Here is a 26,150-nt window from a genome sequence, read left to right as displayed (position 1 = left end):
CCATCACAGCACAGTACAGTCTATTGGACTGACTGTCTATGGCCACCACAAGTTTGCCATTTTGCTGTTATGCAACATTCTGAGATCATAATTAAGGGACAATACAATATTATGTTTATTATCTGGACTGGAAAATATGCTAAGACAAAACAGAGTTCTCCACGTCTTGTTGTACTTTATTCCAATACCCCATTTTAGAGTGGCTTTGTGTAAGGGGGCTCACTCTCTCACTAAGAGCACAGCAGAAATAGCTGGCTCTCTAATTGCTGTTTGTACTCATAAAGACGGAAGAGTCTAGAATATTTTTGTCCACCGACCGACCTTCGTCTCAGGCATGGGGCTTTCTGAAGACTCATCAGAGTCTCTCTGCTTTTTATTTGTTGTGTTCTTGTTTTCTCTGTAGCTTTCCTGAAGCATTGTACAGCTTATTGAAACCATATGATTGTCTAGCCATATGTATGCATCCAGGTCTTTTAGCTTTCTGAGTCTTCTCTCTCCTGGGCTTGTGTGTGTCTCTCTCTCTAGTTTGTGCCATGTACAGGGTTTACACGTTAAACAGGGGAGTGCATTCAAACCTGGGTGTTCAGTGGATGCTTTACAGAGATCCATGTCATGATTAGTGTATCCAAAAGGGGTTTATAGCTCATTCACTTGGCCATGAGACGCAATAACATAACATGTGTGTTTATCTCCAACTCATACACTGAAGACACTATATTGAACAAAGCACCGTGTTGGATACTTTTTTACATTTTATAACGTCTTTGCTAGTACATTTTCATTGATTCTTGTGGTGTTTATACTCTTTTAGACAATTTAATTTGGCTCACTGCTCTCTTTCATGTGGTAGAGAGGGAACCTCCTCAGGAGTAAGCTAAGCAGTGGGCTAACCGTGACCATTGAAACCATTTAACCGTCAAATCATTACAAGCAGGCTGTCAACTGCACAACACAAAACAGCACATTGGATGGTTAAGTACTTTGTCTCTCTTCATTCATATAAAGTTCTAAACTGATTGACATGTTGTACTTTCGCAGAACTTGAGCAGCGGGTATAAGCATGGTTTCAAAAAGTGTTGTTGGAAAAGGCATTCACTAGAATCTCTGCACTCACTGTCTCCATTTTGTTTTATGTCCTTCTCTGTGTCTCTAGTGTTCTGTGAGCTGTGGCCGGGGGACCAAGCAGCGGGAGATAACCTGTGTTTACCAAAACCAAACCCAAATAGAGGAAGATCACTGCAGTCATCTGTCACGTCCCCGGACACAGAAGGCCTGCCGAGCCCAGGGATGCCCCAGCTGGAAGACCAACAGGTGGAGCAAGGTATGTGTCATTCACCACCCTGTCCCCAAAATACCCCCAGGCCCCTTCGGGGGACCACACCACCCGCCCCTCTCTAATGCTAACAGTCACCTCTAGCAGCTGGGACGCCAACGCAAACACAGTCAAGGGCTTCCCAGATGTAGAACATATACAGTACTGTACACACTGAGCACCTGTCCAATCACTGAGCAGTTTATATACTCTTGTACCAAATGTCCTTCCGATGTGAGTTAAACACCACAGGCTACATTTACATTACTGTTTATGCAATGCACCATACTTGTATACTTGTGAGAGGAAATGTTATGGGAATTCAATGAAGCTTGTGCTGTGCTTTACTCTCTCTCCTGAGTTTGACTAGTTATCATGCTAGTTCCTTTACATTTCTTGCACTCTTTTCAAAACAGCAGTGGCTAGTTGCCCAGTGCCTTTTGGGTGCATTTTACTGCACCAATGCAGCATGCTGGACAAAAGTTTTAACATGCAACTGACACTTCTAAAAAATCACAAATGCAAGAAGGTACCTACTTTCTACAGACAGACAGATCCCACTGGGCACAAACTTGTTGAATCAATGTTGTTTAAATGTAATTTGTCATCTGTTTGTAACATGGAATCTATATGAAAAATACATTGGATTTGCAAAAAGTCATCAATGTAACTTTTGTTTTGAGAGTCAATTTTCAACCACAGAATGATATCATCATGGTAACACATTTTCAACATAGACAAACCTTGTATAAAATATGTTGAGTTTGTACCTTTGAAACAACGTCAGATCTTCAACGTTATATCCACTATCAGGAGAAAAAAAACAATAGACTGGGCAGCACCTCCTACTGGAGAGTTGATCTATCTACAGCTATCCATTTGATCTCCCATCCCATTTAATCAAGTCCAGCCCAGATTTGATATTTGTCACTGACTACTGCCAATGTGCTATTGTGACAATGATTATTGAGAGCTCTATTAACTAAATAGATTCACTGTAGCTATCAAAGTCATTACAAAGGGTAGGTTTAACAGAGCAAATGAAATGTAGCCATACTCTCTATAAATCATATTTCATCAATGATACTATTTAGGCCTATATAAGATTTGCGAAGTCATCAACAGCTATTGTTTCAATTCAAACCAGGGTTCAACTAAAAATAGACAATACATATAGGCCCATTGGTTGATGTCAAATTTAATCTTCAAGTTAATGATGAATATGTTGGATTTACATCTCCATTTCAACCAAAAATCTAAATGAAAGAATAGGACTAAATCAAATCAAACTTTATTTAAAGTGCATTTAAAGTTTGATTTGATTTAGTCCTTTAGCAGCGCTAGGAGAAGGGAAATCCATGAGTCCAAATGTATCACAAGGCCACCAGAGAGTAAAGGAGATGGAGGTGGAGGGAGCTTTGTCATGTTCTGACAGGTTGTCCAGAGCAGAGGAAGGAGTAGTTGTCTGTACATAAGTGGTGACTGTTTAACAGTCTGATGGACTGGAGATAGAAGCTGTTTTTCAGTCTCTTTGTCCCAGCCTTGATGCGCCTTTACTGTCTCTGCCTTCTAGATGGTAGCGGGATGAACAGGCTTTCCTGTGACACCAGGTGCTGTAGATGTCCTGTTTGGCTGACTGCACCACCCTCTGGAGAGCCTTGCAGTTGTGGACATTGCAATTGTCATACCAGGCAGTGATACAGCCCGACAGCATGCTCTCTATGGTGCATCTGTAGAAGTGTGTGAGGGTCTTAGGGGCCAAGATAAATGTATTCAGCCTCCTGAGGTTGAAGAGGAATTGTTGCTCTTTCTTCACCACAGTCTGTGTGAATGGACCATTTCAGTTTATCATTGATGTGCAAGCTGAGGAACTTGAAGCTTTTCACCCTCTCCACTGCGATCCCGTCGGAGAGTAGCAATGGTCAAGAGGGCTCGATGTGCGAGTAGCATAGGAGATGTGTTGATAGAACTTCAATAGTGTTTTCCTCAGATTTGCTTTATTGAAGGCCCCAGCTACAATAAATGCGGCCTCAGGATATGCGGTTTCCAGTTTGCACAAAGTCCAGTGTAGTTCCTTGAGAGCCGTCCCTGTGTCTGATTGGGTGGGAAAATACACAGCCATGGCAATGCCCGAAGAAAATTATTTTGGGAGGTAATGCCGTAATTCTCTCACTCTCAGGCCCCCTGAAGATGTACAGTATTTAAGTAATGTTTCTGTTGGAGACAATATGGAGAGCAAAGAGAGCTCCTCAGGTCCTGTATGCTCCTCACGCCCCCCCATGTGTGGTTGTGAAATCCCCATTGGGCTTGCATTGGGAGCCCATCGCTGTCTTCCTCCATTAGACCACTGCCACTTCCCATCCTTTGTGGGCCTCACTCTCCCTTTCCCTCCCTGGTGTCTGGAAGCAATCATCTCCCTTCACATACCACCAGAATCCATGAAATCCACAACTAGAGCATAAAGACATGTTTTATATCTTAACATTCATGCCTGTGACAACTTTGGAAACCTCAGCACCCACCGTTTGGGCTTTTCAGCAGCCAGCCACTCAATCCCCTCAGTCGCCTCTGAATGGGGGTCTGGTGAAGGGGTACGAGAGAGGAGGGGGGTGTGGGGGTCCGTGAGCAAAGGGTAAGGACCGCCTATGGAGCTCTTGGTGTGGAGCGACCCATGCTCAGGAGTGGAGTGGCGGCAAGCTCACTGATTGGTCTGTGACAGCTGCATTTCCTGCCTCTCTGTGATCAACCAATGTGCAAAAGCATGTCTGTGGGTCGGCTGCACTCTCCTCTCTCCTTTAAAACCCATACAATTAGAATCACAGGTTTTAATTCTAGGCTCTTCTCATATTCTATTTGAATTCTAATTGTATTCTAACACAAATGATTATATTTTTATGAACAAAAACGACATGCTGTAGATGGGTAGAGAGCAGCAGTTTCTGGAGAACTCAACTCCAACATCAAATAGTGTGCTTAACCTTGACAAGTGTAATCCTCGGCAATGAAAACCGAAAGTATTTTGGAAAGAGATTAGAATCAAATTTCTTAAGCCGTAACAGTTGTTAAAATCGTAATAGGAGGGTCTATTACATCCCACTTTGGGATATTAAAAAAGATAGCCTTTAATTGAGGCCTCGTTCTTTTGATTAAACCTTCATCTGAGGTCTGATTTCTCTTTATGCCTTTTGTTCTCCTTCCAAAATGTTAAGGAGTAAAAACGTCACTTAAACGGCACACCCTAGAGATGATGATGTAGGCCTACACACAGTTCTAATACAACATGATACAGTATTCTGTACATGAATTGGGAACTTACAGTTTCTAAAGATATTGTGGCTGTATAGTGAGTATTTATACAGCTTTCTTCTAGAACCCTGGGGGTTGGTCTCCGGACCTAGATTAAGCCTAGCCCTGGACTAAAAAGCACTTTGAATGGAAGGTCTCCATTGTACATGGTTCTTAGTCCAGGATAACACTTCATCTTTGTCCGGGAAACCTCTTTCTAATGAAATCCCGGAGTTCTATTAGTGCTGGAGAGCTTCCTTAGCATGTAGGTAGGATTCTCAATGACATCAAAGAGATGGGCCAGGTGATAGACCTGTGGGTAAACTGACAATACGGCTCACAGAGACACAACAACCGTAGGCTCAGAGGAAAACATATGTCTCTGTCTGCATTGTTCAAGGACATTGTGTAGAGGCATCGTAGCCTGTGACGCAGACCCAGCAGACAAAAACAAGTATGTGCTGTATGTTACAAAACATTGATGCTTAGTCCAGGTCAGAGAGAGTGAAAGGGGACATGATGGGAAAATGTATGTTTTTGTGTGAATTTGAGACTTGGTTGCTACAGTAGCAAGCTGACAGACAGATGAGGATATGTGTGCTGGCAATGCAATGACAACAACCTGATCGTGAACAGACTAGCTTGTGTGTCAGTCAATCTAATGTGTGTGTTTGTAGTGCTCTGCCACCTGTGGAGTGGGGGTCCAGAACAGAGATGTGTACTGCAGACTGAAGGGTACAGGGCGGGTGAGAGAGGAGCTGTGTGGTTCCCACAACCGTCCAGCCACTGCCCAGCCCTGCCAGGCCACTGAGTGTCTCCATCACACCTGGGCAGCCGGAGAGTGGCAAGATGTAAGTATAGATCACTAGCTAGCTCTTTCTATGTCTATATCCCTCTCTTTTTATCTCATTTACCCTGTATTCTTCTTCTTCTCTCTCGCTCTCTCTCTCTCTTTGACACACAATCTCTACACAACACACTTCATCACAGACACAAACAAGGACTTGTCACCTCTCTGTATAACAGTCTTATTGTAGGTTATGGGTTTCTTCTGTCAAACTTCAAATTCACCCCTTTGTGCCATGGGTCCTGTTAAGGGGTTGACACTGTAGCCAACGTAGACATGCTCTCTTCACTCTCCACCTTCCCACAGACACTCTCTCGAAACACTCCAGAATACCCAGAGACACCATGTGTGAGGCACAGTTATGGAGTGGAGCTGTCCACTGGATGTGTTAATGTCTTATGGGTGACTGGACAAGCCCACAAAACACCAAGTCCCAGTGGAACCTCCATTTAGAATGCATTGCTTTTCCAAAATTCCACAAGGAAAAGAGAATCACATTTTTCAAATGTCCTCGACAGAACTTCGGAGAATCAATGTGCTTTCAAATACTACTTCATCAGTTGATTTATTAGATTGTATTCACATAGATTTGTTAATAGAGACAGATTCCAGTTGCTAGCGTGTGTGTTTAATGAACACACAGCAGTCATGGATGTTTGTGTGCTAGAGACATAAGATCATCATACAGGAGATTGTTATTGGCAGTGCTCCCACACAGAGCTAGCGGACCAGACCAGCTGTGTTTGTGAGGTCACTGAGGTAGCCCAGCACTCCTGCATCAGACATGAGGGTTTAAACGATAACCATCACACGATGATAAATCACATCAAAACCTCAAAGCGCTGATACATATCACATCCATGTCTTTTGTCTAGTCGAGTGGCACTGCACTGTGTGACATGAGCACTGAGCAGTCCTCTTCAACTTAGTGTTTTTTTCCCCTTGGCCATGCTCTTCCTTTCATGTCCCCCATACTCCGTCGCCAAACTTCAGGACACAAGACGAGTACCATGTAAGGAATTTGTGCTGCTTCCTCCAGAAATCTTTGCACGCACTCAGATTCTGTCTGTGTTGCGATGCATTCCGCTGACAGCCTCCTGGCTCAAAAACAGACATTTCTGGCCCAAAAACCATTTCAGCATTCATAACTGTGCTTAGAATATGAGATATTCTAATAAACAAAACTGATATCTTTTTGATTTTATAGGACATATGCTTTAGCCATTCAAAACCTAGTGTTCCTCATATTGTAATACTGGTCTTAACTTTTGACTACCTCTCTAAACCATCATTCCAATTCACTCAAAACCAATTTGTGTACCAACCCATGACTTGCCATTTCTTTTATGTCTGGGGTTGGCCTTGAAAGCAATGTGAGATGTCATATCATGCCCACTTTTCCTCCCCTGGATAAAGTGTAGAGCATGGACATCTGGAGAGCTAAGGAAACAACCAAGCCTGTCAGAATTTCTATTGGGTGTCTCTGCTAGCAGTCCAACACTGCCCCCTATGCCAATCTAAAGACATTACTCTTTGATCCACATATACGTATTCATCTCGTCCACCAGCTGGGTCTTTTTGTATCGAACATATATGCGGTAGCAATTGAGACTGGGGACAAGGTTACAGTTGTATTACTTTTAATGCCTTTTGATGTTGACATGATGACTGATCCTCGTATTGGCCTGTGTCTGTTCTCTGCAGTGTAACGCCACCTGTGGAGAAGGTATGAGGAACAGGAAGGTTCTGTGTGTGGGGGCCGGGCTGACCCCAGTCCAGGACGCCCTCTGTGACCCCTCGTCTTGCCCAGCCCTGCACCAGCCCTGCAGCAGAGCACCCTGCTACCACATGTGGATAACAGGAGAGTGGTCACAGGTACAGTAGGAACCTTGGTTTAGGAACCCTCTGCCTGGTCATACCTTTAAATACACCTACGTTTGTGTCATTTGATGTAACAATTTACTGACAGTATTTGACTAGCCTAGGTCATCAAACATAAATGTATATATTGAAGTGTTATTCCACAAATTGCTCTATATCCTTATCCACTGAGGTGTGATTTCAATTGTGTGTGATTTCCAGTGCTCTGCTAGCTGTGGCGTGGGCTACCAGCAGCGTATAGTGTCCTGCTCCATGAAGCCCTCCTCCACCCTGCACCCTTATGATTCCCAGTCCTCCGCCCTGTCCCGCCCTCACTGTCCAGAGCCTCACCCACCTAGCACCAGGCAGTGCCTCCTTTGGGACTGCCCACAAGCTGCCTACTGGAAAGTTGGCTCATGGAGCAAGGTATGTTTCAGTGTATTTGAGAGAAAGAGGGGGATGGAGAGAATGGGGAGAGGGAGAGAAAGAGAGGGGGGGTGGTAAATGATATCAGATCATGGTATTGAAACAACAGTTATGTTTTGTAAATTGAGTATGTAATATGTCAGTAGTTTCCATGTAATTCACTGTGTTGATGTCCTTTATGTGCTCCTCAGTGCTCCCAGACGTGTGGAGCAGGGGTAATGGAGCGCAGGGTAGAGTGTCTGTCCTCTAAAGGCCAACCGTCCAAACACTGCCGTCCAGCCGAGAGGCCCGAGTCACAAGCCACCTGTCGAGAGAGAGAGTGTGAGTCTCTACAGTACCACTACTAATACAAACACTGCCGTCCAGCCGAGAGGCCCGAGTCACAGGCAACCTGTCCAGAGAGAGAGTGTGAGTCTCTACAGTACCACTACTACAACTACATACAGTGCATTCGGAAAGTATTCAGCCCCATTCACATTTTCCACATTTCGTTTCGTTACAGCCTTATTCTAAAATGTATTAAATAAACCTTTTCCTCATCAATCTACACACAATACCCCATAATGACAAAGCAAAAACAGGTTTTTAGAAATTTTTGCAAATGAAAAGAAATACCGTATTTACATAAGTATTCAGAACCTTTGCGATGAGACTCGAAACTGAGCTCAGGTGCATACTGTTTCCATTGATCATCCTTGAGATGTCTCTACAACTTGTTTGGAGTCCACCAGTGGTAAATTCAATTGATTGGACATAATTTGACTATATAAGGTCCCACAGTTGACAGTGCATGTCAGAGCAAAAACCAAGCCATGAGGTCGAAGGAATTGCTCCGAGACAGGATTGTGTCAAGGCATAGATCTGGGGAAGGCTACCAAAAAATGGCTGCAGCATTGAAGGTCCCCAAGGAGAGAGTGGCTTCCATCATACTTAAATGGAAAAAGTTTGGAACCACCAAGACTCTTCCTAGAGCTGGCTGCCTGGCCAAACTGAGCAATCGGGTAAAAAGGGCCTTGGTCAGGGAGGGGACCAAGAACCCGATGGTCACTCTGACAGAGCTCCAAAGTTCCTCTATTGAGATGGGAGAAACTTCCAGAAGGACAACCGTCTCTGCAGCACTCCACCAATGTGGCCTTTATGGTAGACTGGCCAGATGGAAGCCACTCCTCAGTAAAAGGCACATGACAGCCCGCTTGGAGTTTGCCAAAGACACCTAAAGGACTCTCAAACCATGAGAAACAAGATTCTCTGGTCTGATGAAACCATGATTGAACTATTTGGCCTGATTACCAAGCGTCATGTCTGGAGGAAACCTGGCACCATCCCTACGTTGAAGCATGGTGGTGGCAGCATCATGCTGTGGGGATGTTTTTTGTGGCAGGGTCTGGGACACTAGTCAGAGATCCTTGATGAAAACCTGCTCCAGAGTGCTCAGGACCTCAGACTGGGGCGAAGGTTCATCTTCCAACAGGACAAAGACCATAAGCACACAGCCAAGACAACAGGAGTGGCTTTGGGACAAGTCTCTGAATGTCCTTGAGTTGCCCAGCAAGAGCCGGACTTGAACCCGATCGAATATCTCTGGAGAGACTTGAAAATAGCTGTGCAGCGACGCTCCCCATCCAACCTGACAGAACTTGAGAGGATCTGCAGAGAAGAATGGAAGAAACTCCCAATTTATTTTTACATTTAACCTTTATTTAACTAGGCAAGTCAGTTAAGAACAAATTATTATTTACAATGACAGGTGTGCCAAGCTTGTAGCATCATACCCAAAAAGGCTCGAGGCTGTAATCGCTGCCAAAGGTGCTTCAACAAAATGCTGAGTAAAGGGTCTGAATACTTATGTAAATGTGATATTTCCGTTTTTTATTTTTAATAAATTAGCAAAAAAAATTTGCTTCGTCATTATGTGAAATTGTGTGTAGATTAATGAGGGAAAACAATTATTGAATACATTTTAGAATAAGGCTGTAACCTAACAAAATGTGGAAAAGTCAAGGGGTCTGAATACTTTCCCGAAGGCACTGTATCACAGGAGGTTGGTGGCACCTTAATCCATGTGTTTAATACCATTCCATTCACTCCGTTCCAGCCATTATTATGAGCCATCCTCCCCTCAGCAGCCTCCACTGATGTATATCTCACCATACAGTCATCTTCCAATGGGTCTGTTTTTCCTCTGTAGTTCTAATGAAGGATCGATGCAAGCTCTTCTGTCGGGTTGCTGGAACGATGATCTACTATCAGCTGAAGGATCGCGTCATCCACGGCATGCCGTGTGGCCCAGCAACCCAACAGAAGAGCTTGCACCGATCCTTTATTTGCAAAACCTGTTTTTGCTTCGTCATTATGGGGTATTGCGTGTAGATTGATGAGAAAAAAACACAATTTAATCAATTTTAGAATAAGGCTGTAACAGGGTCTGAATACTTTCAGAATGCACTGTACATACAAACACATTTCTACACAGCCTCTCTAATACTTGTCTCCACTACTTCTACACAGCCTCTCTAATACTTCTCTCCACTACTTCTACACAGCCTCTCTAATCCTTCTCTCCACTACTTCTACACAGCTTCTCTAATAATCCTCTCCACTACTTCCACACAGCCTCTCCCTGATAAACCCTTTCCATTCCCTCATGAACTGTACACAGTGGTTTTCAGAAAGTGTGCTTACAGCTATTGCAGCGCCGCTCTGAAGTATTAGGCCTACAACTTAGATGTGGTTTCCTTGACAACCTTCCTGATCCACGGAGTGCTTAAAAACCTCTTAGCGCACGGATCCCGATTACGGGGTCAAAATCGACAACATCCGGTGAAATTGCTGAGCGCCAAATTCAAAATATATATTTTTTAAATATTAAACATTCATGAAAATACAAGTGCCTTACATGGTTCAAAAGCTTAGAATCTTGGTAATCGAACTGCATTGTCAGATTTCAAAAAGGCTTTACGGCGAAAGCATAGCATTCGATTGTCTGAGGACAGCGCCTCACATTAGCATATTTTCCAAACCAGCACAGGCGTCACAAAATAACGATAAAATAAATCACTTACTTTTGAAGATCTTCCTCTGTTTACAATCCCAAGGGCCCAGCTACACAATGAATGGTTGTTTTGTTTGATAAAGTCCTTCTTTATATCCCAAAAACGCTGTTTAGTTGGCGCCATTGAATTAAATAATCCACTCCTTCAACATGCATACAAAGGATTCCAAAAAGTTACCAGCAAAGTTCGTCCAAACAAGTCAAACGATGTTTTTTATTAATCCTCAGGTTGTTTAATATCTAAATAGATGATCATATTTCAGACGAGATTACTATGTCCAATAGGAAAGGAAAAGAACGAAGAGCGCACCCACGTTCACGCGCGCAAAGAGACTACTTTTGCCTTGATGCTCACCTTGGAAACACTACAAATACTTCTTCATTTTTAAAAGAAACCAGCCTAAAACGTATAAAGACTGTTGACATCTAGTGGAAGCCGTAGAAACTGCAATCTGGGAGGCGGAAATTAGATCTTTCAATAGCATTGCATTGGAAGTCATTCGGAGCTCAAAAAGAAAAAAGCCTGCTATATCAGTTCTGTTATACTCACAGACATTATTGTAACAGTTTTAGAAACTTCTGAGTGTTTTCTATCAAATTCTACCAATTATATGCATATCCTTGCTTCTGGGCCTGAGTAACAGGCAGTTTACTTTGGGCACGTCAGACAGGCGGAAATTCAGGAAACTAGACCGTGCGCTGAGAAGTTAATGGAAAACAGGAGTGTATAGTAATGGAATGAAATCAACTGTGCTGTATATCAGCCAACTGCCATATCTGATAGTGTCAACTTATTTCTTTATTTTAACAAATTGGGCATAACTTTAACCTTGTCTTTAAGCCTTTCTCTGAGCAATTGGTCTCTGAAACAATAAATAGTGAGTCAGAGTTCTCCATTCACGCTGGTGACAGAGAGGAAGTCAGACAGTGTGCTGAGGCTAGAGCTGGGGCTGAGGCTAGAGCTGGGGCTGAGGCTAGAGCTGGGGCTGAGGCTAGAGCTGGGGCTGAGGCTAGAGCTGGGGCTGAGGCTAGAGCTGGGGCTGAGGCTAGAGCTGGGGCTGAGGCTAGAGCTGGGGCTGAGGCTAGAGCTGGGGCTGAGGCTAGAGCTGGCTGGCTCTGAGGCTAGAGCTGGCTGGCGCTGCTGATGTTGAGAGTGTGGCTGACTGGGGCTGGGGCTGGGGCTGGGGCTGAGGCTGAGGCTGAGGCTGAGGCTGAGGCTGAGGCTGAGGCTGAGGCTGAGGCTGAGGCTGAGGCTGAGGCTGAGGCTGAGGAGGCCTTCACTTTTGACCCTGTGTGATAGCTGAGTTGGTTCCTGGCCAAGGTCTGCAGGTTCATTCCCCACATTGCAGATGTTTACACATGGCCAGGGGATTGTGCTGGAGCATTGTGCCGCATGTGTCTTGCCAAGTCATGCATCGGGCGAAATTAAAATGCTCGGGTGACAGCCAGTTCACCGGTCAAATATTAATACTAATCAGCTAATCAGAAGAGAGAACTGGACTCCAACCACACAGGAACAATAATAGAGAATATAAATCAAGATAGATGTTCTTGTTTTCAGCAAGGCCCCCCACTGTTGAGCTCATACTCACACCTTGGCCAGATAACAAGCATCTTTATTACTTTTTTCCTGCTGTTTATTTATTGGAACGCTTGTAGCGTTTTGTTGTTGAACACTTTCATTTGTTGACCTATTTACAAGAACTTTGTGAAGTTTACTTTAGACTCTTCTTCAGTTATAGGCTACATCTACAGTACCAGTCAAAAGTTTGAACAGAAGAGCTTATTACAGGTTTTTTTATTATTTTGTACTGTTTTCTGCATTGTAGAATAATACTGAAGACATCAAAACTATGAAATAACACATATGGAATCATGTAGTAAGCAAAAAAGTGTTAAACAAATCAAATATATTTGAGATTCTTCAAAGTAGCCACCCTTTGCCTTGATGACAGCTTTGTTCACTCTTGGCATTCTCTCAACCAGCTTCACCTGGAATGCTTTTCCAACAGTCTTGAAGGAGTTCCCATATATGCTGAACACTTGTTGGCTGCTTTTCCTTCACTCTGCGGTCCAACTCATCCCAAACCATTGAGGTTGGGTGATTGTGGAGGCCAGGTCATCTGATGCAGCACTCCATCACTCTCCTTCTTGGTCAAATAGCCCTTACACAGCCTGGAGGTGTGTTGGGTCATTGTCCTGTTGAAAAACAAAGTGCAAACCAGATGGGATGGTGTATCGCTGCAGAATGCTGTGGTAGCCATGTTGGTTAAGTGTAAATAAATCACAGATAGTGTCACCAGCAAAGCTCCCCCACAGTATCACACCTCCTCCTTCCTCCATGCTTCACGGTGGGAACCACACATGCAGAGATAATCTGTTCACCTACTCTGCGTCTCACAAAGACATGGCGGTTGGAACCAAAAATCTCAAATTTGGACTCTTCAGAACAAAGGATAGATTTCCACCGGTTTAATGTCCATTGTTCGTGTTTCTTGGCCCAAGCAAGTCTCTTCTTCTTATTGGTGTCCTTTAGTAGTGGATTCTTTGCAGCAATTTGACCATGAAAGCCTGATTTCACACAGTCTCCTCTGAACAGTTGATGTTGAGATGTGTCTGTTACTTGAACTCTGTGAAGCATTTATTTGGGCTGCAATTTCTGAGGCTGGTAACTCTTATGAACTTATCCTCTGCAGCAGAGAACTCTGGGTCTTCCTTTCCTGTGGCGGCCCTCATGAGAGCCAGTATCATCATAGCGCTTTATGGTTTTTGCAACTGCACTTGAAGAAACTTTCAAAGTTCTTAACATTTTTCAGATTGACTGACTTTCATGTCTTAAAGTAATGATGGACTGTCGTTTCTCTTTGCTTATTTGAGCTGGTCTTGCCATAATATGGACTTGGTCTTTTACCAAATAGGACTATCTTCTGTATACCACCCCTACCTTGTCACAGCACAACTGATTGGCTCAAACACATTAAGAAGGAAAGAAATTCCACAAATTACACTTTAACAAGGCACATATGTTAATTGAAATGCATTCCAGGTGACTACCTCATGAAGCTGGTTGAGAGAATGCCAAGCTGTCATCAAGGCAAAGGGTGGCTACTTTGAAGAATCTCAAATATAAAAAATATTTAGATTTGTTTACCTCTTACATCTAGACGTTCCGCTAGCGGAACACCTGCTCCAATATCCAATGATGGGCGTGGCGCGAAATACAAAGTCCTCGAAAATCCGAAAACTTCAATTTTTCAAACGTATGACTATTTTACACCATTTTAAAGACAAGACTCTCCTTTATCTAACCACACTGTCCGATTTCAAAAAGGCTTTACAGCGAAAGCAAAACATTAGATTATGTCAGCAGAGTACCCAGCCAGAAATATTCAGACACCCATTTTTCAAGCTAGCATATAATGTCACAAAAAACCAAAACCACAGCTAAATGCAGCACTAACCTTTGATGATCTTCATCAGATGACACTCCTAGGACATTATGTTATACAATACATGCATGTTTTGTTCAATCAAGTTCATATTTATATCAAAAAACAGCTTTTTACATTAGCATGTGATGTTCAGAACTAGCATACCCACCGCAAACTTCCGGTGAATTTACTAAATTACTCACGATAAACGTTGACAAAAAACATAGCAATTATTTTAAGAATTATAGATACAGAACTCCTTTATGCAATCGCGGTGTCAGATTTGAAAATAGCTTTTCGGTGAAAGCACATTTTGCAATATTCTGAGTACATAGCCCGGCCATCATGGCTAGCTAATTTGACACCCACCAAGTTTGGCCCTCACCAAACTCAGATTTACTATAAGAAAAATTGGATTACCTTTGCTGTTCTTCGTCAGAATGCACTCCCAGGACTTCTACTTCAACAACAAATGTTGTTTTGGTTCGAAATAATCCATAGTTATATCCAAACAGCTCCGTTTTGTTCGTGTGTTCAGGTCAGTATCCGAAGGGTCACGTGTGGGCGCATTTCGTGACAAAAAATTTCAAAATATTCCATTACCGTATTTCGAAGCATGTCAAACTCTGTTTAAAATCAATTTTTATGCTATTTTTCTCGTAAAATAGCGATAATATTCCAACCGGGCGACGTTATATTCATTCATAGACTGAAAGAAAAACATGGAGTCGTCTCGTGCACGCGCACTCCATTGTCATTGTTCCCTGCCTGACCACTCACAAAAACTCCTGCTTTTTTTCGCCCAGAGACTGCAGAGACGTCATTCCGCTTTCTGGCGCCTTCTGAGAGCCAATGGAAGCCTTAGAAAATGTCACGTTACAGCAGAGATGCTGTATTTTTGATAGAGATGCCCTAGAAGGAGAACAAATTGTCAGACAGGGCACTTCCTATATGGAATCTTCTCAGGTTTTGGCCTGCCATATGAGTTCTGTTATACTCACAGACACCATTCAAACAGTTTTAGAAACTTTAGAGTGTTTTCTATCCAAATCTACTAATTATATGCATATTCTAGTTTCTGGGCAGGAGTAGTAACCAGATTAAATCGGGTACGTTTTTTCTCCGGCCGTGAAAATACTGCCCCCTATCCCAAACAGGTTAAAGGCACAGTCAACTTACTGTATGTAAACTTCTGACCCACTGGAATTGTGATACAGTGAATTATAAGTGAAGTACCGTAATTTCCGGACTATTAAGCGCACCTGAATATAACTGAATTTAACAAATATATATTATTTTGAACATAAATAAGCCGCATATGTCTATAAGCCGCAGGTGCGTACCGGTACATTGAAACAAATGAACTTTACACAGGCTTTAACGAAACACGGCTTGTAACAAAAATAAATAGGCTTTAACGTAACACGGCTTGTAACAAAAAATAAAAAATTAGCAGTAAGCTTTAGTTGTCTTTTTGCACTGAGTCAATTCCTCACGCTGCTGTTTCCAACGTCTTATCATCGACTCATTAAGACCGAGCTCCCGTGCAGCAGCTCTATTTCCTTTTCCAACAGCCAGATCAATCGCCTTCAACTTGAAAGCTGCATCATATGCATTTCTCCGTGTCTTTGCCATGATGAGGATGACAAAATGACTACCGTAATCAGAATGATGGGAAGTTTGAGAGCGCTCGATTTAATCTAAAGAGTAAACAAAAAAGTTGTTTGACCTTAACCCGTTCGGCAATTTCATTGGTCTAATGAACGCTTCATGCCGCCAAAAAACTGAGCACGTCACAGAATGTGTTTTTTTGGAGAAACAAAAATTGAAAGCGGGAAAAATCCATATTAGCCGCGTCATTGTTTAAGCCGCGGGGTTCAAAGTGTGGGAAAAAAGTTGCGGTTTATAGTCCGGAATTTACGGTAATCTGTCTGTAAACAATTGTTGTAAAAATTATTTGTGTCATGCACAAAGTAGATGTCCTAACCGACTTGCCAAAACTATAGTTTGTTAACAAGAAATTTGTGGAGTGGTTGAAAAACGAGTTTTAATGACTCCAACCTAAGTGTATGTAAACTTCCAACTTCAACTGATATATATACAGTTGAAGTTGGAAGTTTACATACACTTAGGTTGGAGTCATTAAAACTCGTTTTTCAACCACTCCACAAATTTCTTGTTCTTGCTTAAACAATGACGCGGCTAATATGGATTTTTATAGTTTATATATATATATATGCCCCTTTAAAAGAATCTTAAAATATCTGTCAATTGTTACTGAAAAAACATGATGGTAGATCATATACATTTGCGATGTAAAGTATCTTGTTATGTTGAAACTGACCTACATACAGTCCAGTACCATCCTATAAAACTGTAACACTAAGGAGTGGATTCAATCTTTTTTGCAGAAGTATCGCAGAAAATGCGCATTCAACTGTGAAGGTCATTTCCGATTGAACCGACGACATATGCAGCGTTTACCGTGAATGCAGTCCCCGCGAGTGCAGGAACATTGCCTTTAGATTTCAAACGTGCTATAGCGCAGAACTTCCACGATGCTTTGGTGATATGGATTGAATCCAGCCCTAAAGGTGCTCCGTCTTATTTCTGATTATAGGTCAGTTGTTGACATCCTGCAGAGAGGTCCAGATGATACAGGGGGTGAGGATGGATGGGGAGTACTACTTGAAAGTCAAGTCCAGGATACTACAGGTGTGTGCTCTCTGTCAGAATCACTGACTATCACTTCATCATTAATAATTTCCAGGCCAGGATTCAGCATGCGTTGTCTCAATGTGTTTCTTCCTAGATCTACTGTGCTGAGATGCAGACTGATTTCCCTAAGGAGTATGTTACGCTGCGGAGTGGTCAGACAGACAACTACTCAGAGGTCTATGGATACAGGTGTGCTCATTGAAACCGGATTACCCTGTGTCTGTGCTGAATACATTTTATGTTTATGGACAGAATACACTATAATACTGTATATGATTCTATATGAACATTCATTCAAACAGTCATTACATGTCAGCAATGTATTGTAAAGTATATGCTAGGAGTCAGGAAGCAGGTGCAGAAGGTGAGTTTAGTAATGATAATAAGCAGATAAACAAAACAGAAGAAGTGTAGTGAACGTGAACAAAACCAGAGGGGGAACGAAAGGTTCCTGGTGGAGAGCCAGACGCGATCCCTAGGATGGAACACGGGAGCCTCACTGCGGTGGCGGTCCGCCTGTTCCTTCTGACTGAGGACAGAGCGTTGGAGTCTTACGTGGGCGGCATTCCACACGTGCTCTGCGCATCGGAACCACTCGTCCACTGCAGGGGCCTCGGTCTGGCTCGGAGTCCACGGAGCCAAGGCCGGCTGATATCCCAGGATGCACTGGAAGGGAGTGGAGGAGTGACGAAGTGAGTTCTGGATGTATTCTGCCCTGGGAAGGAACCGGACCCACTACCCCTGCCGGTCCTGACAGTGACTCCTTAGGAAACTTCCCACCTGTCCGTTGGACTGAGGCCGGTACCCAGATGTGAGGCTGACCGTGGCACCCAGCTTATCCATGAAGGCTTTCCAGACCCGCGACGTGAATTGGGGACCACGGTCGGAAGCTATGTCCTCTGGAAGGCCATAGTGCCGGAAGACCTGCTGGAATAGTGCCTCAGCGACCTGGAGAGCAGTAGGTAGACCAGAGAGGGATAAAACGGTATGATGTAGAGAATCTGTCATCAACGGCCATAATAGTGGTAAAACCATCAGCAAGGAAGACATAATTTACAAAGTCTATGGACAGATTTTACCAAGGCCGCTGAGGCACGGGAAGGGGAAGTAGTTTACCTGCTGGAGTGTGCCGGAGAGATTTGGATTGGATACATACGGTGCATGAGTTGACATAGTGGGCGACGTTCTGCGCCAAGGTGGGCCACCAGTATTTATCAAAGAGAGGGATTGGATGGTGTGGGTGATACCTGGGTGTCCAGTGTCGAGGGATGTGTGTGCCCAGGTCAACATCCGATCTCTCACCCCTGTGGGGATGTAGATGTGTTCTGGAGGGCAGGAGCGGGTTCCCTCTCCAGAGCCTGGCGGATGTCCACATCTACATCCCAACACAAGAGGCCAACGATTCGGGAGGACAGATTGATAGGCTGGAAGCTACTCACAGGACCCTGCACCAAAGTGGAACCACAGGGTGCAGGAAAGCAGGTCCTCTGGCATCCTGGTCCCCAGGCAGTGATTCTCATCCTCGACCAGGAAATGGTGGGGTTATGAAGTTGGAGCCACAGGAGGCCAAGGATGATTTTGTGTACGGGTGCGGTGGTGACGAGGAAGAGAAGGCTTTCCTGGTGCATGGGTCCCACGGTCAGGGTGAGGGTGAGGGGGGCTGTGATGTGCGTAATTGGGCCGGATCCCAATGGTTGCGTATCCTGTGCTTGGACAGGAAAAGGAGAGGAGAGTGGGTATGAAGTTAAGTTCAGGGAGGAGGTAAGGGCCTGGTCGATGAAATTCCCAGCGGCACCTTGAGGGTCAGCCAGCCAGTGAAATGGGAACCAGAAAGGGTTTGGCGGAAAAAGATGATAATGGACTACTTATGCCTACCCTGGGAGATGGAAGGTCACAGGGCGACCCCTCTGCTCTAGTGGACCCCGGGTTGGGACGCACCAGACACTGCTAAAGCTGGTGCCCCTCCTGGCTTCAATAGGGACAGAGGCCCAGATGTCTCCGGCGACGCCGCTCTGCCACGGAGAGGTGTGAGGCCCCTACCTCCATGGGTCCAGGCTCTGCCTTAGCACAGCCAAAGGAGGGAGGCGAGTGGCGAGGTGGACACCACCGCTCCCGAAGAAGATTATCCAGACAGATGGCCATCGCGATGAGAGCGTCTAAGGATATGTTGCCATCCCGACATGCCAACTCTGTCTGGACCTCCTCGCACAGTCCACTGTGGAATAGAGTGCGGAGCACCGGCTCATCCCATCCGCTGGAGGCTGCCACAGTCCAAAGATGAGGGCGTACTCCACAGCAGTCTTGGAGGATGGTCGAAGACCGCCCTGAACAGAGACATGAACCTCTCATCGGAACCCAGCTCCCCCTCTCTCCCAGATGGCCGAAGCCCACTCCAACGCCTGTCCGGTAAGCAGGGAAATGACTGTGGCAACCTTGGTCCTCTCGTGGTGGGGGCTCCCGTCTGATAAGCGAAATAGAGGGAGCACTGGAGAAGAAAGCCACGGCATCTCGATGGAGTACCGTCATACTTCTCCGGAAGGGACCGTCGGGTATTGCTGACCTGGGTGGAAGGCTGAGTAGGCTGGGGGAATGGCTCGCTGTGATGACCCATGGTAGGAGGCCTTCCATCAGAGTTATGGAGAACCTCGCTGGTGGTGTCGATGCGGTGAAGAACGGGGAGGACCTCCTTCATGGTCGTACCCAGTAGAGCTAGTTGGTCGTGGTGTTGGTGGACCCTGTTCCTCAACCATCATGAAGATGGCGTTATCTTCTGCTGCTTCCATTTTTTTCAGAGGCAGTATTCTGTAACGCATATTCTAGGAGTCATGAAGCAAATGCAGAAAGTGAGTTTAATAATGAGAATAAGCAGATAAACAAAACAGAAGCAGCGTACTGAACGTGAACAAACCAATACTTCCTGAAGACTGAGGCTACTGACGGCTAAATAAAGGGGAAGTAATCAAGGTAATGATGAAATCCAGGTGTGCATAACAATGGGGAGCAGGTGTGCGTAATGATGGTTGCCAGGTGTGCGTAATGTGGGTTGCCAGGACCGGTGGTTAGTAGACTGGCGACGTCGAGCGCTGGAGAGAGGGAACGGGAGTAGGCGTGACATGTATCTTATCTGAAACATCATTTTTTATGTCTAGGTTGCTGAATCCTTTTGAGTGCCCCTACAATGACAGCAGAAGGCAGGACTGTGAATGCAGGAACGATTACTCTGCAGCGGGATACACTCTCTTCCATAAGGTCCGTCTGGATGTCACCTCACTGAGGATAATGAGTGAGTAATGACCATGTGATTGACTGACCACTCCACTGCAATGAGACCACACATCCATGTTGTTTTACCCCTGCACACAGCCCGATCCTCTCGTCCACCTCACAAAAAAACGGATTCGCACACCGAATACAATTTTCACCGCCTTTCTCCACACCCTCATACTCAGCACAGAAATCATGATAACGCCTTTCAACAGGCCTTGTTCAGATCACTGGAATAGAGTTGACAACGCATGGGCACCTTGAGACACACACTTACACAGACACATGGTAACACACAGGCATACTCATATACACACAAATTCTTGTAAACACACAAAATATCTTGTGTTCTCTGACACACACATGCATACTCTCTCGCTCTTACACTCGCACACACACACACACACTCACATGCAACATCTCCAGTGAGATTCCTTTGCCCATTACGACATCCAGCCCCACCTCTCCAGTTGTCCCTGAGCATGTCTTAGATTAGTGCACATGTGGCATGGTCCGGATTAGTGGTATTATATCTGTGTGCAGCTAGGAGGGGGGAGCCCACTGCCCTCCACTACACCACTTCACAGAACACATGCAGTCATCTTCCCACCCCATCCCCTGTCTACTCTGGTCCTGACAGCACATGTTGCCAGCACACAAGGCCCTCCCCTCCCACTGCATGGAACTCATTTAGATTTGGGGCGGCTTGACTATAATAATGGTTTCAAGATGAAGAGAAGGTTATGAGCTGCTCTAGCTGTGCAATGCGTTTCTCATGAACTTTACCGCCATTTCAGATAGACAAAAAGAGAGAGAGAGGAAGAGAGAGACAGCGAGAGAGTGAGTGAGACAGAGTGAGACAGAGACAGAGGCAGATAGAGGAGCACTGGTCATGGTCATCATGTGTGACAATGCAGTAGAAATACCAGAGTAACTAAGCTCAACTTAAATGTGATGTGGTTTAACCTCTGATGTGCTTTAGGCCAGGGCGGTTGCTTAGAGCGCCTTGTCTCTTACTGGAACTCATGTCTCTGTGTATTGATTGTAACCTTCATATGCTCTTTGTCTGTCTATTGATTGTGTATTGATTTAACCATATGCTCTGTGTCTCGGTGTTATGTATCAGCCACAGACCTGAAGTTTTCTCAGACCCTCTCTGGTCGTCCCGTCCCCTTCGCCACAGCAGGAGACTGCTACAGTGCTGCCAAGTGTCCTCAGGTAGGAAACAGAGACCATTTTTGAGTCTGTAATTTATAGACTGTAATCTGTATGCCTGTATGTTTTGATGGGGGCCTTGAGCCAACCTTTCCTGGGCAAGTATTGAAATACAGTTCTGTCTGAATGGGTTTTATTGACCTGACATGTCCAGTCTGTTAACTGGAGTAAAATCGTACGTGTTCCCAGTTTCCACCAGTGGAGTAACCACATAATCACACTTAACCATCCAGTGTAGCTCAGTGTGTCTGTCCACTGAACCGTGGTGCTGCTTTCGTTGTTAGCCCCTGAATGGAAATGAGATACAGACTAATTGAATGAATTTGAATCCTGATCAGGTCCACTTTAAAACAATTTCAGTTTGTTCAAGAGAAGTTGGTTTGAGGTCTATTGTAATCACTGTGGTGTTCTTCCACAGGGCCAGTTTAGCATCAACCTCATAGGGACTGGTCTGAAGGTGGCTGAGGCAACCAAGTGGACCTCACAGGGCAACTATGTCTCTGTCAAAGTCCACAGATCAGAGGTAAGGAGGACTCTAGGATTCTGGTGTTCTGAATAACTGTACTCTAAACCCTCCTATAATCTGAATTGTCACCTGTTATGATTCTAGTCTAGGAATTTCTAGTAGCATTAATAAAATCCTATTTCTTTATGGAAAGTTATTTGTCCTGTCCCACTCCATTTCATTCTTATTTCTCCCTCTGTCTGTAGGATGGGGCAAGAATCTATGGTCGCTGTGGTGGGTTCTGTGGGAAGTGCATTCCCCAGCCTCACAACGGCCTGCTGGTTGATGTCCAGTGAGGGTCAGGGACCAAACCCCAACCCAACCATCTCCCAATGGTCTCCCAACGGTCTCTCAACGTTCTCCCAACATCAGACCAGGAAGTGAAACCAGAGCTTCCAATGCACTTCATTTGTGAAGGTTGCCATCCGCTCCTCCCTTCATCACTAGGGTTTAATGACAGGAACCTAGTTACCAAGATTTACCGGCCAAAACCACTCCCTTTTCCCGGGATAAATAACTGCGAGAAACCGGTAAATTATAATAAATTATTTATTTCAACAGCATGGCGTGAAATGGAACTGTTAAATTATTTGTGATGTCTAAATCTGGCTTCTCTACGGAATTCTCTCTGCATGATCAATCATCAATGCTCATGGTGGGGACAAACAGCCCATCTCAGTATGGAGTGCAGTTCACAATGCGTGTAGACCAATCATCTCATGCTAACTTTTTTTCTTGTGATAGGTAGGCCTACATTTTCTGCAGCATAGCCTATTCTACAGTAATATAAGGACCGAATGCACATTACATTTACATTTTAGTCATTTAGCAGACGCTCTTATCCAGAGCGACTTACAGTAGTGAATGCATACATTTCATTTCATGCATTTTTTTGTACTGGCCCCCCGTGGGAATCGAACCCACAACCCTGGCGTTGCACACACCATGCTGGCATTGCAAACACCATGCTCTACCAACTGAGCCACAGTTGCGCATCTAATTTACATATCACCATTGTGCTTTCGGGGGTCACCATATTTTGTAATTGTAAAGATTTGTTTTTATTATTGCAGCTGCAGAGTTTTAAAACAGCCTATCACTCGAATATCGTTGATTTAAATCCAAGCTTGTGCAAACACTCTCTCTCTCCTTCAATTCCATTCAAATTGCTAAATAAATAATAATCTTCAAGTTAGATATATATATATATATATATAGCTATAAAGGGTCCTTCAGCAGAACCAATAACTCTGAAGATGAGCTAAGTCTGTTACGTCTGACCTCACTAGTGTTTGTAATTGTAATGGTAACCAAAAACCTCTGTGCATTGGAATATCAAAAGCAGACTGTCAGACAATCTCACATATTCCAGCATTGTAGAGTCTCGCATAAAGGGACACAATCATATTTTGGGGCCGGAAGTAGCAACACGGATGCACAGTACAGAGCTAAGGGAAGAATCCTCTCATGGTTTCAAGTAAGAGCTTACTCATCTCATAAGGGTAAAATGTTCGTATGGAACTCTGAAAGGAAACATGAATTAGTCATTATAGAACTGGTACAACTATTTACATTTTTATACAGTCAGCAAGACAACTTTTTGTTGGGTAAATGGAACATCTCAGTAAATATTTGAATTGTATTAACTTATAGTGTTATGGAACAAGGGTAATTATGAATTCCTGCAAAAATGTTCTGATAAATTATGTTTTTGTTTTGATTAGATGAGTAATAACCCAAAATGATATAAGCTTAAAAATGTTACAAAGATCAAGGAAGGAGAATTCTCCAGATCAGAAGATACGTCCAGACAGGGGCGCAACTTTCTCTGGGGATGGGGGGGACATGTCCCTCCCACATTCTGAAATTGCATTTTGTCTAGTTTTATCATTGGAATGTGATACAAAACAAGGCAACGGTGTGCTTTAGGACCATGCAGACGCCTCCGAGTGGTTGGGTAGGCTGTTTGGAGTGTTTATCCAACAGGATAAAAAAAAAATGATGTCCCCACCACTTCTAAAACCAAAGTTGCGCCAGACATGGGTTTTTCTGGAAAAAAATTGTTCGCCAATCAGTTAGCTAGGCTTTGTGTACTACTGTTGTTGTGTATTCTTCTACTAATGGTCACCCAGACTTGCCTTATCTCAAACGTCAAAGGTCGTAGGTGAGGAGTCCTGCATCACAGATGAATCCTCACTGTTCTGTTGTGTAATACTACTGAAAACTTTTCAGAGCCCAATGACTTACTGACTACTGTCTGACTGACATGTGATTAGAATGATTTATCTAGCAGGTCATAGAGAGACAACCAAATAGACACTAAATCAATGGCGTTGTGACCTGGAAAACAGTTTTTTTATATATATATTTAATTCATTAATATGGTGGCAACTGTTGTCTACATCATGTAAGAGGTGTTAAGTCAAGGTCAAGCTCTCATCTCCAGTCAGTAGCTAGTTTGTCTCAGTACATTTGTGATATTGTTTTCCAGATCATGTCTCTTCTAGGTCCTATAGGTGCTTGTGACCCTACCTCTCACAAGAATCGATTCTCATGAGAAGAATTTCATTATATTGTAAAATATTTACATTTGACCATATTTATTCTGTAATGCTATGTAATGATATATTAGAATACTAACAGCTGAGAAGCCATTGTTTGGTTTACTGTTTGATGCTGAAAAGGTATTACAGATTGTAAGTAACCACCAACTTGAAAGAGGATCTTTGAATGGTGCTTTTATAACTACTGAAATGACCTCTAATCTTGAGAAGGAACATAATAGTGGCATTGGAACTAACATTAGCTGTAGCACATCCTCAACACCCTTTGAATGAATACGTTCGGCCTTAATGCCTGTAAATGTAAATGTACTACTTATTACAGCATAATGCTCAAAATGCTTTGCAGAAAATATCATGGTCCTCTTGTTAATGTAGCTGAAGACCAAGCTGGAGGGTTGCCAGATATATGCCGAACTACATAAGGAAAAAGGGTGTCGAGGATGTGCTACAGCTAATGTCAGCCTGAAGGAACCCTATCATCATTTAGGTGAAATGATGTCACTGTGACCACTATAACTGGGTTTTGGCAACCCTGCCATGCTGGTACTTCGATGTTAAGCTTTAACCAAAGTTTCATAGATGTAGAATATAACTTTTGTCAGATAATGCAGCTAGAAAACCTTTGTCTATCATTCTTGTTTGATAGGCAATTGAACTATGATGAGGTCTGTATCAGAAATGTTAAGAATACTTGATGCACTATGTGCCATACATTTTGTAGAAGGGAATCCTGTCTATTTCTTTTTTTTAATAACAGTTAAGATTTGTAACTTATGATATGTTGTATTTTTTTATATTCATACTTGAAGTGTAAACTGTGTCTCAAATACATGGGCATTGGTACTGAATTGAACAAGGTGCTTGTTTGCTATGTATTATCCAAAGATGTTTTTAAGAATCATATGTACCTACAGTATGAAAATGAATGATTCTGGTGCTATGGTCATTCATTTTAATTGTATCAACATCGTAGGTTTTGCTACTATACTAACACTGTATAATAAGCAGTAATTAAATATTGTAATGCTTTTCAATTGATTGGTGTGTGTTTGAATGCTTCCATATTACAGTCAATGTTATGAGTAAAAATCGCTCTTCATTTTGCTATAGTGTGAATGGTTGGAAAAGGAAAAGGAACACAACGCTGATGCGTGCTTCAACAGAGGAGGCCTTTGGTTAGACGTGAATGGCAGAGAGTCAGAGCTGGTTAGGTGACTGTGCTAGCTGGCTTGTGGGTCCATGTGGATTCACTTATTGGTGCAGATGGCATTTCCACAACATGACTTGTTCAATTTCACTCGGACGCATAAACACAGCAAATACTTTGCACCAGGCAGGCACACAGTGTGGACTCTGCATCTGGGGCTGTCAACCTACCAATAAGTCACCGAAATGCTATGCCAAATCCAAAAGTGAGGTCCGTTTTCCGATTCTCTTTGAAAACCTGACTAAAAAAATTCTGTCACTGAAAAGGACTTGTTAATGGTACTTTAGCGAGTCGAGCTGTTTATGGGTGAGGAGCTTTTGCAAGGCTCATTGCACCAGGGATAGCTTTGTACATTAAATGAAACCAGATACCGTAATCTCTGAATAACTACTTTGATTCTGTCTCAGCAGAGTGGAGAGGGAAATGAAAAAAACGAACTTGGTTCCCCAAAAAGTTAATCTCAT

At 43.7% G+C, this 26,150-nt stretch overlaps 1 protein-coding gene across 2 annotated transcripts in view; it reads left to right on the top strand.

The window, feature by feature from the left end:
- Positions 1–25,513, top strand: part of LOC106573613 (A disintegrin and metalloproteinase with thrombospondin motifs 20) — a 154,936-nt gene extending 129,423 nt beyond the window's left edge. The window contains exons 28-38 of one of the 2 annotated variants that reach the window (XM_014148814.2): positions 1,154–1,321; positions 5,275–5,448; positions 7,149–7,319; positions 7,527–7,730; positions 7,922–8,051; positions 16,834–16,928; positions 17,026–17,120; positions 20,081–20,214; positions 21,322–21,413; positions 21,829–21,933; positions 22,122–25,513. In XM_014148814.2, the coding sequence (XP_014004289.1) occupies positions 1,154–1,321; positions 5,275–5,448; positions 7,149–7,319; positions 7,527–7,730; positions 7,922–8,051; positions 16,834–16,928; positions 17,026–17,120; positions 20,081–20,214; positions 21,322–21,413; positions 21,829–21,933; positions 22,122–22,211 (1,458 nt within the window). In that variant the 3' untranslated portion in view covers positions 22,212–25,513. Of the gene's footprint in view, positions 1–1,153; positions 1,322–5,274; positions 5,449–7,148; positions 7,320–7,526; positions 7,731–7,921; positions 8,139–16,833; positions 16,929–17,025; positions 17,121–20,080; positions 20,215–21,321; positions 21,414–21,828; positions 21,934–22,121 lie in introns of those variants that run through there. The other variant, XR_001321382.2, reaches the window with a different exon arrangement.
- The last annotated feature ends 637 nt before the right edge of the window (positions 25,514–26,150 follow it).

The sequence above is a fragment of the Salmo salar genome, chromosome ssa16 (assembly GCF_905237065.1).
Source record: "Salmo salar chromosome ssa16, Ssal_v3.1, whole genome shotgun sequence".
Lineage (NCBI taxonomy): Eukaryota > Metazoa > Chordata > Actinopteri > Salmoniformes > Salmonidae > Salmo > Salmo salar.
This window is presented reverse-complemented; position numbering and strand designations above follow the sequence as displayed.